At 57.5% G+C, this 14,282-nt stretch overlaps 1 protein-coding gene across 2 annotated transcripts in view; it reads right to left on the bottom strand.

Moving 5' to 3' along the window:
* Positions 1-14,282, bottom strand: part of Tsnare1 (t-SNARE domain containing 1) — a 112,167-nt gene that overhangs the window by 36,240 nt on the left and 61,645 nt on the right. For both annotated transcript variants that reach the window (XM_026403042.2, XM_026403043.2), the window contains exons 4-5: positions 10,280-10,357; positions 9,603-9,672 (exon numbers count right to left, since the gene is read on the bottom strand). In XM_026403042.2, the coding sequence (XP_026258827.1) occupies positions 9,603-9,672; positions 10,280-10,357 (148 nt within the window). The remainder of the gene's footprint in view (positions 1-9,602; positions 9,673-10,279; positions 10,358-14,282) is intronic.

The raw sequence follows: 14,282 nt of genomic DNA, 5'->3' as shown, positions 1-14,282 counted from the left end.
TGAAACTACAGCAGGATTTTAAAACAAAAATCGACAAGGTGATTCTGAGATGTCCACTGACACACCAAGAACCTGAGGGTCCACAGCACTGCACAGAGGAGCAAGCTGGAGGGCACCAGCCTGCCTGGCCTGAGCAGGATTGCAGCCTGGGGACCCAGCACTGGCCGGGGCCACAGCACAGCACCATAGAGCAATCCAGGAATGTGGGCACACGGTGTTCAGAAAGGCACCCATGCAGCCCATGGGCAAAGATGGCTGTCTCGACAAGTGGTGCTAAAAGTGTTTTTAAAAAGCGACCCTCAGCCCTTTCTGAGGGCACATGCAGGAGGGAACTCCAAATGCACCACAAGTCTAGCTATGGGCGTGAGCACCGTGGACTCCCTGCAGGTGTCCGCAGATGCTGCGTGGCTCCCCACGGCGGGTGCTGTGCTTGACTGGCGGCTCTGCAGTCCCAGGCCGTGCCGCACAGGCTCTCATGGGGCCACCACTGGGCCGCCGAGTCGCACCATGGTGGGGTGGCAGGTGCCCCCCAGTGCGCGATCTCTGCTCACAAAGCTGCCAGGATCCAGTCGCAGCTCCACCCCAGGGACCTGGCCCCATCGCCTCTCAAGGGCCCGTCTCTGACACACAGTCAGCAGAGTGCCCACCTTTGAGGGCCGTGAACAAGACCCTGGGTCCAACTGCCACCTCAGGGGACACACCACATTCAGGACATAGCTATGGTGAAGCATTCCTGATCTGCCTAACGCTGAAAGTTCCTGCTCTTCTTAAGAGACTCTTAAAATGAAGAGGCCGCCACGATGCAGGGAAAAGACTCTGCACACTGGCACCCACCAGGGCTGCGCAGAGGGCGGCACGGACGCTCGGGTCCAATGCTCGGGACACACAGCCCCGGGAATCAGAGGCACCATGTGAAGAGACGCCCCGTGGGAAGACAGGGAAGGGACTGTGGGGGGAAGACGCCCCACAGCCCTCCTCAAAGAGATGCACACCAAGGCCGCAGTCGAGTGGCACTTATAGCCCCATGGCCTAGGCCCCAGGCTGCACTGGTCTGCTGGGCAGGAAGGAAGGTGGCAGGGCCCTGGGGAGCTCCTTGGCGCCTCGCCAGCTGGGGCATGCTCCACTCCCAGCATCTCGCCCAGGAGGACCAGGCACACAGACCTGGAGAGGCGCGCTGGCTGGAGAGGCCCCGCGGGCCCTGCGGGCGAGACAAGCAGAGTATGAGTCAGCCACACCAGAGCACCACTCAGCAATGAGTCGGCTCTTAGCACCCGTGGCCACGTGACACAACCTCAGACACCCCACACAGGAGACGACCCAGGCCCAGGAGGCCACGGACTTCATGGTTCCACATGCACTGAGCTCAGAAGAGGCAAAGCTACTCACAGCATGGAAATCAGGAGCCCACAGCCTCCTCCAAGTGAGGCAAGCACCCTGTACCTGCCTGGTGGAGAGGCACACAGACGGCACACCCAGGGCTGGCATTCCGTGGCACCTGGGAGGCCCACAGAAGACGGGGGGCAAGGGGGGCTCATGGACCCCTGACTGCCACTGGCCCCAGAACCAGGAGAGGCTGAGTGGGACAGGTGGGACAGGGCCAGTGCCCTGCAGAAGAGGCACAGTACCCCTGGAGAGCTCCAGGCAAGGCCAGGGGGCTCCCGTGTGAGAGGAGGTCCTCAGAATCCCCGTAAGAAGTCCTGGGCGGTTCTAAGAGCCACAGTCCTCTCCTGGGGCTGACGGACCTGCGGGGTGCAAGAGCAGCCGCAGCCCTACCATGGGAACGCGCCCCGCACTTCCCCCCACCTGATGAGAGCCACCGCCACACCTGACCACCCTCAGTCGTGAGGCTGAGGACAGAAGCAGTGACCACCAGCAAGAGCTCCTGTGAGGCATGAGGGCAGCGGCCTGGTGCTCGGAGACCACGGAAGGCCTGAGCCGCCCTCAGTCCACACACATGCCATGGGAAGCGCAGCGTCGCCCACAGGGAGAGGGTGCTGCAGGGCACAATGGGCCACAGAAGGCGGCCACACACCAACCTCCAGGGTAACAAAGGACACTGCTCACCACATCTGCCTCCACAGGACAACCTAACACTCTCCGGGAGAAGCACAGCACAGCCACTGGGAGCCACGGCTTCCCAAGGCGCAGACCAGGGAACAGAGCTGGCCGGAAGCAGGGTGACCAGCACGCAGGGGAACAGGCAGCAACAGAGGCAGCCCCGCAGCGAGGCTGTCAGCGATCACAACACGGCTGGCAGGCCAAAGCGCCCACCACGCACGTGGGCACAGCAAGGGCAAAACGGAAGATGTACAAAGGAGCCAAGGGCAACTTTGAGGGATGAAATATATGATAAATTTCTAAAATAAAATTTCTCTAGAAGGGCTTAATGAGAGTAGATGCTACAAGAGAAAAGATCATCACTTAGAAAACAGCAACAGACACTGTCCCAACTGGTATCCGGGGAGAGCAAGGGAAAAAGAGGGAGACTGAAGCCTGTGACCAGGGACAGCGGCAACGTGAAGCAGGGTGTGATCAGTGATCCGGAGGAGGAGGGAGCGCTCAGAAGCCACTGGAAGGAGAGTGACCAGACCCTCCAGATGCAACCAAGAGCACAAACCCACAGAACCAAGACAGGCAACAAACCAGACTAAGAAGAGCACACAGAAACCACACGGAAGCAGACCACAGAAAAAGAGCTAGAGAGAGGACAGAGAGGCCAGCCAGGCAGAGGACTCAACTGAAAATCAGACACAGTAGGAAACAAGGGGAACGGACCAGAGCACCAGCTGTGGGACAACAGCAAACGGGCCAGCACGCTCACAGCTGGGACGGCCCTCGGGGAAACCTGAACAGACGCAAATGAGATCCAGCACAGATTCAAGAATCTTACAGGATCCTAAGCAGATCCTTACCCACAAATAAGAATGATATGACACTCACATGCACCATGTTCCCATGGTTCAAAATCAAGGATGAAAAGTACTGAAGGCAGCCAGAGAAAAGGACACGCCGACTTCCCATCAGAAACCACAAGCTCCCAAAGGGAACGGGAGACATTTCTAAAGGGGTCGGAGAAAAACTGGGAACCCAGAACTCAATACCCAGAACAGAATGTATTCCAAAATGAAAGTGCAGAGGCGACTTTCTCCAACAGACAAGACCAGAGAGGGTGCACCACCACTGCGCCCTCAGACTGCCTTCAAGTAATGGCCAGCAGGGAGCCACAGAAGCTGGGCCCACACAAAACAAGGTGTCTCTGGAGGTGACCAACACCAAGGCTTAACAGAAACTCTGTTACCTGAACCCTCAGGAGGTGGCCAACCGCCAAAAGCAAGAGCAGCAGTGAGCACAGTGGCGGCAAGCACTAAGAGCAGGAGCAGGGCAGGACCAGGCACTGCAAGGCTCTCGGGCAGTGAGGCCCAACCACGCTACATGAGAGGGGAGTACGAGGAGACAGCGGGAGTGGACACTGAGGCCCGAGGAAGCAGCAGCACGCACACACGATGACACACACAGCAACAAAACCGACTGACCCCTCGAAGACAGCAGGATGGCCTGGCCATGCAGCTCCGTCAAACCCACCCTGAAAAGCAAGCTGGCTTCCTAGTTTTTCAACTTGCAACAAAGAAACCCCAGGAAAACCCCACTGACACCCAGGAAAGAAGTCATACAGTCCCAACAGCCCCTAGAGGGAGGAGCAGGATGAAAACCCTCTGACTGGCCCTGTAGGCCTGCGCTCCTGCAGTGGACACAGACCTTCCAGGAAACGCAAGCACACACCAGTGCACCTGGTGACCACGGCCACGGCAACCAGGCACCTCCAGCACACACACAGGCAGGGCCTCATGCCTGAGCGGGGCTCTTCCCAGGAATGTACATGGGTCCACACCAAACACCATTTGAATCCACTCAATGTGTGACCAGAGGCCAGTCCTGGACTGTGCCCCTTGTCTCTACCTGCCATGAGGCCGTAACAGGCCCCGGCCCTTGGGGACGTGCAATAGGCACTCAAGAGTGAGTGAGCATTAACCCACTCCTGCCCCTGCCCTGTCTTGCCAGGCCACGTCGAGGCACCGCGGGCAGAGTAAGGGGCACACAGTGGAAAGGAGGGTGTGACAGGAGACAGCCACACCAATACCTGAGCCCTGGGGCACGCAGCTTCGGGCAAGCGCAAGATACATAGGGACATGACCGGGGGCCACAAACGAGAGCCCAAAGATGACACCAACCATCAATCACCCAGGATGAGAGGCTTGATTTCACTGGTTTATTTACTGGTTTTTAATTGCATGCTGGACTATATGCAAATTTACTTTGTTTTTAAAAATAAAGAAGACTCATTACAATCCCTCAATAAATAAGGCGAGTTTAGGAGAATCTGAAAGTGCACCAGGGCTGTGGGAGGCTTCTGGGACACGGCAGCCTGCTGCCCTCAAGACATCTGGAGGACCCTGAGGCCACCTGCCGTTCTCAGGCTCACTGCGTTTGGACTTGTCCTGGCAGTCACAAGACGAGCTTCCCCACACAGTCACTCTGCAGCAGGGAACTCCCAACTGTCCAGGCAGGACATCAGGACACAGGCGGGCAGGGACTGTGGCACTAAGGGGTAGAATAGGGAGGGAGAAAGGTGGCCAGGACACCATTCCTGCTGAGCCCTGCATGGTGTTTGGGGCACTAGACCTGAGTACTCGTGTCACAGAAGAGAGACCTCAGATACAGACAGGTCACCACACCTGGCCAAGGCCACTCCACCAGTCAGCCACCAGGGACAAGCCATGTCTGCTAGCTGGGACCTGCTGGAGCCCTGCGGGAGCTTTAGGAGGGCAGCTGCTGACCTTCCAGCCAGCCCCAGCTCTGGGCAGATGGCTACACCACGCCTTGGGCTGGGCGCCTCATGTCCCACTGCGGCTCCAAGGCACAGCTCCTCCTCCCCAGAGCCCAGAGGTCAAACAGGGCCTTCCTCCCGTACCCTTGCTCCTAGCGTCTGCAGAGCTCCAGCAGACTCCCCTGGCTATAGGCTGCAGGGCTGTGGGAAGGGCTGGGCTCCTCTCCCAGCCCCACCCTCTCCATGGAGGCTGACCTGCCCAGGCACTGCTGCTGGGAACAGTGGCCTGAAGCTCAGCCACAGGAGCAGACACAGCCCATGCTGTGGGTGACACCCAGGCATGGAATGGTCAAGGAGCATGACCGGGCAAGGCCTGCAGTGACCTGCAGGAGCTATGGAGAGCAGAGGGCAGGGTAGGCATGATGTCTGAGCCCGAGGCTGGGGGCTGGATGCTGCACCTAGACCCCAGGCTCTGAGCACACATTGCTATGGTCTGACTCATGTTTTTAAAGACCACCTTGACCTCTGCATAGAATCAACTATTAGCACAAGATGAGAGGTGGGAGGACAGGTGGGGGCGGGGAAGGGGTACAGTGGTTGGACCAGAGGGTCACATGGTAGAGGGTAAGAAGTGGTCAGGCAGGATTTCTCAAGAGGAGAGTGGATGGACCAGTTGATGGCCTATGAGAATGGAGGCCTCTGACTGAGAGGTCCCGGTGGACAGGCCAGCCAGGAGACAGGAGGGTGCCGTTGGAGGGCCACCAGTAGAATCTGAGCACCCAAGAGGGATTCCAAGCTGTGAGGCAGGCAAGACAAGGGGAAGGGAGCGGGGGAAGGGAGAGAGAAAGGCGACCGGGCTGGGGCCCAGGGCAGCGCATCCACCAGCAAAGCAGCAGCTCAGGAGGGCGGGGCCGCCGGGCAGAGGAGACCTCCGAGGGAGAAAGCGTGGGCCAGGAACCTGAGCAGACACTCCTCCAGAAAGACACCTATGGCCAACAGCACGAAAGAGGAGCTGGACATCGTGTGCCATCAGGAAAACACTAATCAGGGACAGGAGATGCCACCTCATTCCTACCAGGAGGACAGAATCTGGAGGGCAATGATAAGCGGGGTCAGGAGGTGGAGAGCCCGGAACCCTAGCCTGCCAGGGGCATGCGGACGGAAGCAGGGCAGCTCCCTCACCACCCTCCCCTGGCTGGCCGCCGCCCCTGCAGGCACTGCCTTGAGGCTCTTCACAGCTGCACCTCAGGCCACCTTCCTGGGGGGTGCCCAGAGGTGCCAGGTTCGGTCTCACCTGTGAAGTGAGGGAGCAGGGATGCTCCAGGCCCACCTTGGCCTCTGCCCACCCACAGCTCCCTCTACTCACAGGTGGTCCCTGTTCCTCAGCCACCTGAAATTCTCATCCCCAGCGCCCAGGGAGAGGGTCCCTATCAGACAGGCCAGGCCATGAGGTCAGCTCCCCACACCCACCTGGCCATCCACTCACCATAGAGACTTGGTAAAACCTGAGGTCACTCCCTCATCTAGGAATTTTTATGGGGGTTGTGAGCCTGATACGAGGCAAGAGAAGCCCAGACCCCCTCCAGCCAGCTCCGCTGCATGTTCTGGGTCATTTCCCAGATCTGGGGACCAGGCAAACAAGAGGGCCATTTCTCCAAAAGCCCTGCACAGCTCTGACTTGGTCTTCCATGCCATCAGTCATGTGCCTCCCTTCTAGAACCTTCCACTGGCTTGAAGGGCTGTGGAATTAAAGTCAACAATCTATCCCAGATTCTGGGGTCCTATGTGGTCTGGCCCAAGCCTAACGCCTTCTCCCTGCCAGTCTCCCAGCAGGGCCATCACAGAGTGGCAGTGGCCTCCTCTGGCTCCTCAAACTCACCCTGACTGACGCTGCTTCAGGGCCTGTGGTGGTGTGAGGAAATGGCTGCAAAATTCTTTGGCTTGCCTGTCCCCGAGAAGCAGAGTTCTCACCCTTCTCTTGGAACCCAGGCAGGCTTTGACCAACACAGAACAGGACTGACCCCGGGCAACTTCTAAGAGGGACTATGAAGGACGAGACATCTGCCTTTTTTGCTGGAGTGTTGGCAGGAGGCCTGGGCTAGCAGGAGAGGAGGTGGCCATTAGGCCACCATGCCGGCAGGGAGCCCCACTGCCTAGGGAGACCAGGCAGCTGCTCCAGGAGACAGTCCCAGCAGAGCTCAGACCTGAGACATCCCAGGTGCCAGTCCTGGGCATAAAGGAACCTACAAATGATCTAACCACCCCTGCACACACCCCACCCACCCCAGGGCTATAAACAGTCCCAGTGCGGCCCAGACAAAGGCTCCCCGCTGCTCATGCTAGACCCTGACCCACCAACTTGGAGGCCTTTCATCCCATTGTCATTGAGGTCCTGCGTGTGGTCCAGCCCCAGGGCTGCTCAACAGCTTCCCCACCCCCCAGCAGACTCCACATCCATGAACTCCCATCCCAGCCTCCATGGCAGCTAGCAAGCCCGAGGACAGCCAAACACAACCCTGCTCACTCTGCTCCCAGGCAAGGCCCTCCCCTGCCTTCGGTTCCCCATGAGTCATGAGGGGGCTTAGGTCTGGACAGCCAACCCTATTCTGAGTGCGTCTCGGGCCCCAGGTCAGCTCTAGAGGGAAGGCCAACAGTTAGCCCAATTGCTCCTGTGCCCATGACCACAGGGCACAGGAGCAATTGGACTAAATCCCATTACAGAAGCCTTCTAGGGGCACAGGGCAGCCTGAGCCGGAGTGTGCCTCCCCTCCTGGCCCTCGAGCAAGTCCTGAGTCCTGCAGGTGTGTGTGCAGGAGTGCTCAGTCACAGGGGGCCAGGGACAAGACACTCACGCAGCTCTGTGTCCTGCCCGTCTGAGCTTGGCTGCCACGTGTGAGGCTATTAAGACTGAGCCCCTCGAGAGTCGCCTGCACAGGCCCTGGCACTAGGGTATCTGAATCCCTTCTGGTGCCCATCGGACATGCAAACCCTGGTGGGAGAGTGCTGCTCACAGAGAGCTGGGAGCCCAGCCTGCCAGGACCCTATCACTGCCCACTGAGCCACAGACTAGAGGCCCCTGGAGGTCACCCCCACCTCGGCTACCCTGACTGCACACGACAGAACAGGGGTGAGTGGAAGACACCACTGTGAACTCGTGTGGAAATCGGGGAAGCTGGCCCACAGAAAGGAGCTGGAAAGCCTGGGAGCAGGACCCTCTGCCACACACCAGGAGGGTGCTGGCCCACAAGTCCCCTCCACCCTACTGTGAACCAGGAAGCCCCCTGGTGGACTTTATGAGCAGAATCACCCAAGGTCCACCAACCAGGATGGGCAGGGGGTCAGGGCAAGGTCAGCAGTGAGGGAGGAAGGCAGTCCACAGCCAGTGCTGTGCCCATGACAGGCACAGAGCAGTCAGGTCATGGGGGCTCTGGAAGGCAGGTGGACAGGTCTGTGGCAGAGGAGCAGAGACACCAAGGTACACTTCTGGCCCCAGAGTCAAGGTGGGTGCTGCTGCTGGGGCTGAGGTCACTGCGGGCCAGGCCCTGCGTCAGGCCACCTGCCCACTCTGCGGACAGCCCTCTCCTCTCCAAGGCCCACGTTTGGGGATAATGTCTTCACTAACCAGACAGTAGCCCAAGATACGTAAGTGAAGGCCACCTGGACACTCCCACCTGCTGGTCCCAGGGATACCCAGGATACAGGCAGTGACACAGGGTTAAACACAGTGATGTCACTGGGAATTGTTCCTAGTAACCGGCCACATTACGAGTCACACGCATCCAACAGCATCCCCAGCCCCCACTATGAGCACATCTTCAAAGTCCCTGATGAGGTGCAGGCACACCACTCACCCCAAGTGCAAAACGCTGCTTCCCGAACACTCGCTACTCAAACCCAACTCTGGTGTTGGCCTGAGGATATGAGGAAAGGCGCCAGAGGTACCACGTGTCACAGTGGCTCCTCAGGTACTCTGAAGGTCCACGCTTCCTGGAATGGGCATCCAAAGCCTCTCTCACCACCAGAAACAAGGACTTCATTTTTATAAAGAACAAAAATGGATAGCAGGCGATGTCTGCCAAGGTCCACTGGTGCCAGGAACACAGGGCACCTGCACGCACGGCCACTCCCGCTGCTCCTGAGTGGAGCTGGAGTGAGGACGGGGATGTCCCACGCCCTCACCAACAGCTCTGTGCAGGAGACACAGCAGGCGCACAGACGGACCGAGGACCAGGCCCTCAACGTGGCAGGTCCAGAGAGCAGCTCTGCTGACCGGGGATGAAGCACTCGGCATCCCTGCAGGCCAGAACCAGGACAGGTCCAGACTAGCTGGGGTGGCACTGCTCGTGCTGCCTGGAGAGCAGGGCCCCAGCCTGCAGGTCCCCAGAGCCCACATGTGCCTTCTGGGGCTCAGACCTCATCCCAGCCCAGTCCCGCCCAGGCGAGGCTGACAGTGACTCTCTATGAAAGCCCACAGGTACAGAATCAAAACCAGGGGTCCCCACTCCAGCCCAGCCTGTGTGTCCACAGGTGTGCACATACGTGCAGGCCTGTCAGTGAGCTTGGGGCACTGCAAAGACCCCCTGGAGCATGCTGGTGATGCGGAGCATGTGCGAGCTGGCAGGCACACCACCTGAGCACAGGTGTGTGTCTCTGCAGCGTCCACTCCACCTAGACGCCCACCGGGGGAGGGTGCTCACGTCTCAGGAGAGGCAGTTTAGGGTGAAGCTGCATGTGTGCGGCACCATGCACAGGCGCAGGGATGGCAGTTACCACTCACAGGCTATCCCGAAGCTCCTGTGTGTCACTCGGTGTCCCCAAGGACCGGAGGCTCCTCTCCAAGGAGGTCACTGTCCAACAAAAGATGGGAAAGGCACAAGGATTAGAAGGACACTCCCCAACCCATTGCCCTCTGCGTGGCCATAGTGGAAACTGGGCCCTGCATCAGAGACAGCCAGACCCCTATGTGGCCTGACACCAGGGCACAGCAGCCTCCTACAGGCTGGGTCCACCCCTCCTAGCAGAGGCCTACCCAACCCCCACAGGACCTTCTCCCCTATTGTGCCGAAGCAGGCCCAGGCCCATGTACAGTCCACCCACAGCAAGCCCACCTGGGCCTGGGGAAGGCCTGTCCCTCTCCCAGGGATGTATGGGGTGTGGCTCTTGCTCCCCATTCTAGCCTCAGTGATCTCTGTTCCCCCAGCCCTGCCATCGGGGTTCACTCCTTCCTCCCAGGGACTCCTACAGCCACAGAGCCAGTGAGAAGAGCCAGGGTGGGACAGGATCGAGGAGGAGAAGAGCTGACTGGACATGCAAGCAGCCCCCAGCTGCCCCCAAGAACTGGGACTATGGAAGGCAGGACAGTGGGGGCAGGGCAAGGTCAGGTACCAGCTAGCCTCCGATGTCACCTCAGTGACCCAGAGAGCCAGGAGAGAGGGGGCAGGCAGATGGACATACCGTTGGAGTGGATTTGGAAGACACTGGCTGAGGTCTCCTGGCACAGCTCCTGGAGGTCACAAGGAACAACCTGTGTGGCTAGAGGAAGACAGGAGAAGAGGAGGCACAAGATGACCATGTATGACCGGCACCACCAGCTTCTCCAGGTGGTTCCCAGAGGAGGGACCCAGAGGGCCAGCTGCCCTGCACCTCACCCCTCCTGCCTTCCAGCTCTGCTTCCACAGGCAAAGGGTCAGGACAAACACCACCCCTGCCCTCCCAGTACCCAAGCTGGAGGGAGAGGCGGCTGCTCAAGGAGAGGGGATGTGGAGGCTCCGCACCCCAGCAGTAGCCTCCTGGGCACGCACATAAGGACTCCCATCCACACAAGACTCGCACAAGAAGGCTCAGAGCAGCGCTGCTGGGTGGGAAGGAGGAGACTTCCCGCATGCTGTCAGGCCACCAGCAAGGACCAAGACGGGGCCCAGCTACACTGCAGAGTACTGCTCCACTGCTCAGCAGTAAGAGGAACGAGTCCCCCAAACACCAGGCTGGAGACAGATGCCACCAAGTGTGTGATCCCATTCACACCGCACATGCAGAGGTGGCAGCCCACAGAGATGGAGACGGCGGCTGCGGCTGCCAGCAGTCTGGGAGGGGGCGGTGATGCTAGCACAGGCCCATCTGCCCCAGTGGATGGACACGCTCTGCAGTGGGAAGGTGGAGATGGCCACACAACCCTGTGACCACACCAAGGGTCCGTGACTAGCACACTTTAAGAGTCCATCACAGGCTTTGTGCTAAGCACTTTTATCTCAAAGTAACAAAACCACAGAAATCGTCATGGGGAAACTCCAAGTGCTGGGGAAGACAGTGTCCAGATGCGCACTGCTGGGTGACTGTGCAATGTGCAGCCACGCAACGAAGGTCTCGGCCACAGACACCGGGACACCTGCTGCCCTGCGGCCAGCCATCACACTCTGGACACTACACATAGAAACAAAGCCGAGGCCGCAGGAACCCCGGGTAAGAGAGTCCGTGGCAGCTATTCCTAAGAGCCCACCCTGGAAGGTGCAAGTGCAGGGGATGCAGGAAGCCGGATAGGCATATGTGCCCTGCCTGCGGGGGCACCCTGGGCGTGACACTGTGCCAGGCATCAGAGTAACGGTCAGATCTCCAACAGAGGAAGGCAGTCTATGGTGGCTGGGGCTACGCTGGGCTGGGCTGGGGCAGGGCAGCAAGGACTTGCTGAATAGGGGAGGCCCCATGCCTGGACAGGGCTGTGGGCAACACAGTGCAGGCATCTGCCAAAAGGCCCAGAATAGTACCATTTGGTTGCCTGCAGTTCACGCACTTAAAGTTCACCTCAAAAGGAAAGGAGAGGCAGTAACAAGGAAGTGAAAGGAGACCCGAGGGCTTCGGCTGCTCCAAAGGGCTCAGAGGCACCAGGAGGACCAGCTGGGATGGCAGCAGGTGGGATCTGGGCAGTGGTGCACCTGTGGTCACGCTGCCACCCTTTCCACCTTCTCTGCGCTCACAAGTCTCCAAGATAAAACACTTAAGACTGAAGGACACGGAGCAAGGTCTGCCAGGGCATGTGGGGCAGGAGACACCAGGATGCCAATGGGTTGCTGTGGTTCAACTATGAGGTATCCACTCAAGCTCCTGTGTTGACATAGCAGGGGAAATAATGAATCACAAGAGCGATAACCCCATCAGCGGATTAATTCACTTGACGGATTAATAATGGGGCATGGCTGGGAAAAGTAGGCCACCAGGGGGTGTATCCTTGGGGATCATATCTTGTCCTCTGACTACTCCTCCCTTCAGCGACCATGATGTGGGCGATTTTCCTCCACAGTGCACCTTCACCGTGATGCTCCCCACCTCACCTCGGGATCCGTGCGATGGACTTGGCTAGCCATGGGAACCTCTGAAACTGTAAGCCAAATAAACTTCTCCTCCTCTGAACTGTCCCTGTATTCTGTTCACAGCAATGGAAAGCTGACTAACACAGAAACTGGTACCAGGAGTAGGGTCACTGCAGTGATTAACATGACCATATGGTTCAGAAGCCTTTGGAACTTGTTCATAGGAGGAGTTTGGAAAAGATTAGAGATGCAGGCTGGAGAAAGATCTGAATGTTGTGAGCAGAGCTTAAAGTGCTTCTAGTGAGAGCCCAGAGGACCAGAACCCTAATAGGAACGCAGACAGAACTACGCTCATGGAGTTTCAGAGGAGAATGAGGATTCCATTGGGAACTGGACTAGAGATGTTCATGTTACATTCTGGCAAAAAAAGTTGTCTACGTTTTGTCCTGAGAGTTTGTGTAAGGCTGAACTTAAAGTTGGTGGACTCGCTAATCTGGTGGAAGGAAACTTAAAGGCAGCATTAAAATTAAAACCACAGCTTGGAGGCAGTGGCTCGGATGTTGCCAGCAGCTTTTAGCCAGGTTTACTGTAAGAATCAAGAGCACAAGGCAGAAAGAAAAGATGTGAAAAACTTGCAGTTTGGCCAAAGGAACACGTAATATTAGGGCTCAGGAAGATGTGGGTGTTGAAGAGATGACTGCCACTAAAGAGAAACTAAGTACTTTGCCTAGAGACAATAGGACAATGCTGTGAGGCCATCTCAGGAACTAGAACACCATGCCCATGGCAGGTTCAAGGGTGTAGAAGTGAAAGAGATCACAAAGGCACCCTGCTTTCACAGGGGACCTAGAAAGTTGTTTCCCCAGGATTCATTTCACTGGGTTTAGCTGCCCAGGCACTCCCAGGACACTGTAGCCATGGTCCAAGGGAACCCAGCTACTGCTTAACCTGGCAGCAGACTTTGGCATCATCCATGTGGAGCTGGTTCTGCAGCAATGCACAATGCTGGAGGTAGGGGGCCCAGAGGCTTCCCCTGGACTTCAAAGGAAAGCCTGAGAGGACAAGGGCAGCAGGGTCAGAATCCCTGCCGCTGGCCCTGAGAGGACCATGTGCAAAGCCAGGACAATGAAGCACAAACTGTAGTGGAGACCCCCAGGAGATGCCCCAGGAGACCCCCAGGAGATGTCCCAGGAGATGCCAATACATGCAACACCTGCCAAGGAAGGCTCTGGCTGTGGTCGGAACAGGCCTAGAGAAGCCACGTGGGTAAGAAAGGCCAACAGGGCAGGCTGCCCAACCCTTGGAGAGGAGATCTCACCACTGGGTGCTCCAGAAGTCAGACAGGAAGCTACAGCACTTTTTTGCCTAACGGGGTTTCAATCTTCTTTCGGTCCCAGCCTTCTGTGTAGGCCTCTAAGCCTTCCTTTTGAAACTGGAATATTTATCCTAGGCCAATGTATAGTGGATATATATAACTTGCCTTTGATTTTTACACTGGCTCACAGGCAAGAGTTTACCTTGAGTCTCAGAGGAGACCTTGGACTTTTGCTGGAAATATAGACTATGGGGACTCTTGGAGATGGACTAAGTGCACTTTGCATTGTGAGATGGACATGAGCTTTTGGGGGCCAGGGTGGAATGCTATGGTTTGGATGTGAGATGTCCCCCTGAAGCTCCTGTATTAATTCAGGAAGTAAAATGGTGAGATTAAATTAGCGTTGTAACTTAGTGGACTAATAATGTGAATGGATTACTGGGTGTTGACCACAAGCAGGTGGAGTGTGCCTGGAAGAGGATGTGCCCTAGAGGGATATATATTGTCCTCCTGGCTCCTCTTCTTTCTCTCTGCTTCCCAGCCACCAAGAGCTGAGCAGCTTCCCTTTGACACTCCCTTCTGCCATAATGTCCTGCCTCACCTCAGGCCCAGAGCAATGCAGTTGGCCGACTTCGGAAACCCAGAGCCAAAGTAAACTGTTCCTCCTCTAAGTTGTTCTTGATAGCTGTTCTTCTTGGTTACAGCAATGAAAAGCTGGTTAACACAGGGAACACCCAAAGGTTTGTGCTCTCTGAGCCAGCCTACGAGCCTAGAACAAAGTACCACCTCCTGGGCTTGACGAGGTTTCTCACTAGGACACAGGCCCAAGCCTACTCCA

Source organism: Urocitellus parryii, chromosome 7 (assembly GCF_045843805.1).
Source record: "Urocitellus parryii isolate mUroPar1 chromosome 7, mUroPar1.hap1, whole genome shotgun sequence".
NCBI lineage: Eukaryota > Metazoa > Chordata > Mammalia > Rodentia > Sciuridae > Urocitellus > Urocitellus parryii.
The sequence above is the reverse complement of the archived record's forward strand: the minus strand, read 5'-3'. Positions and strand labels throughout refer to the sequence as shown.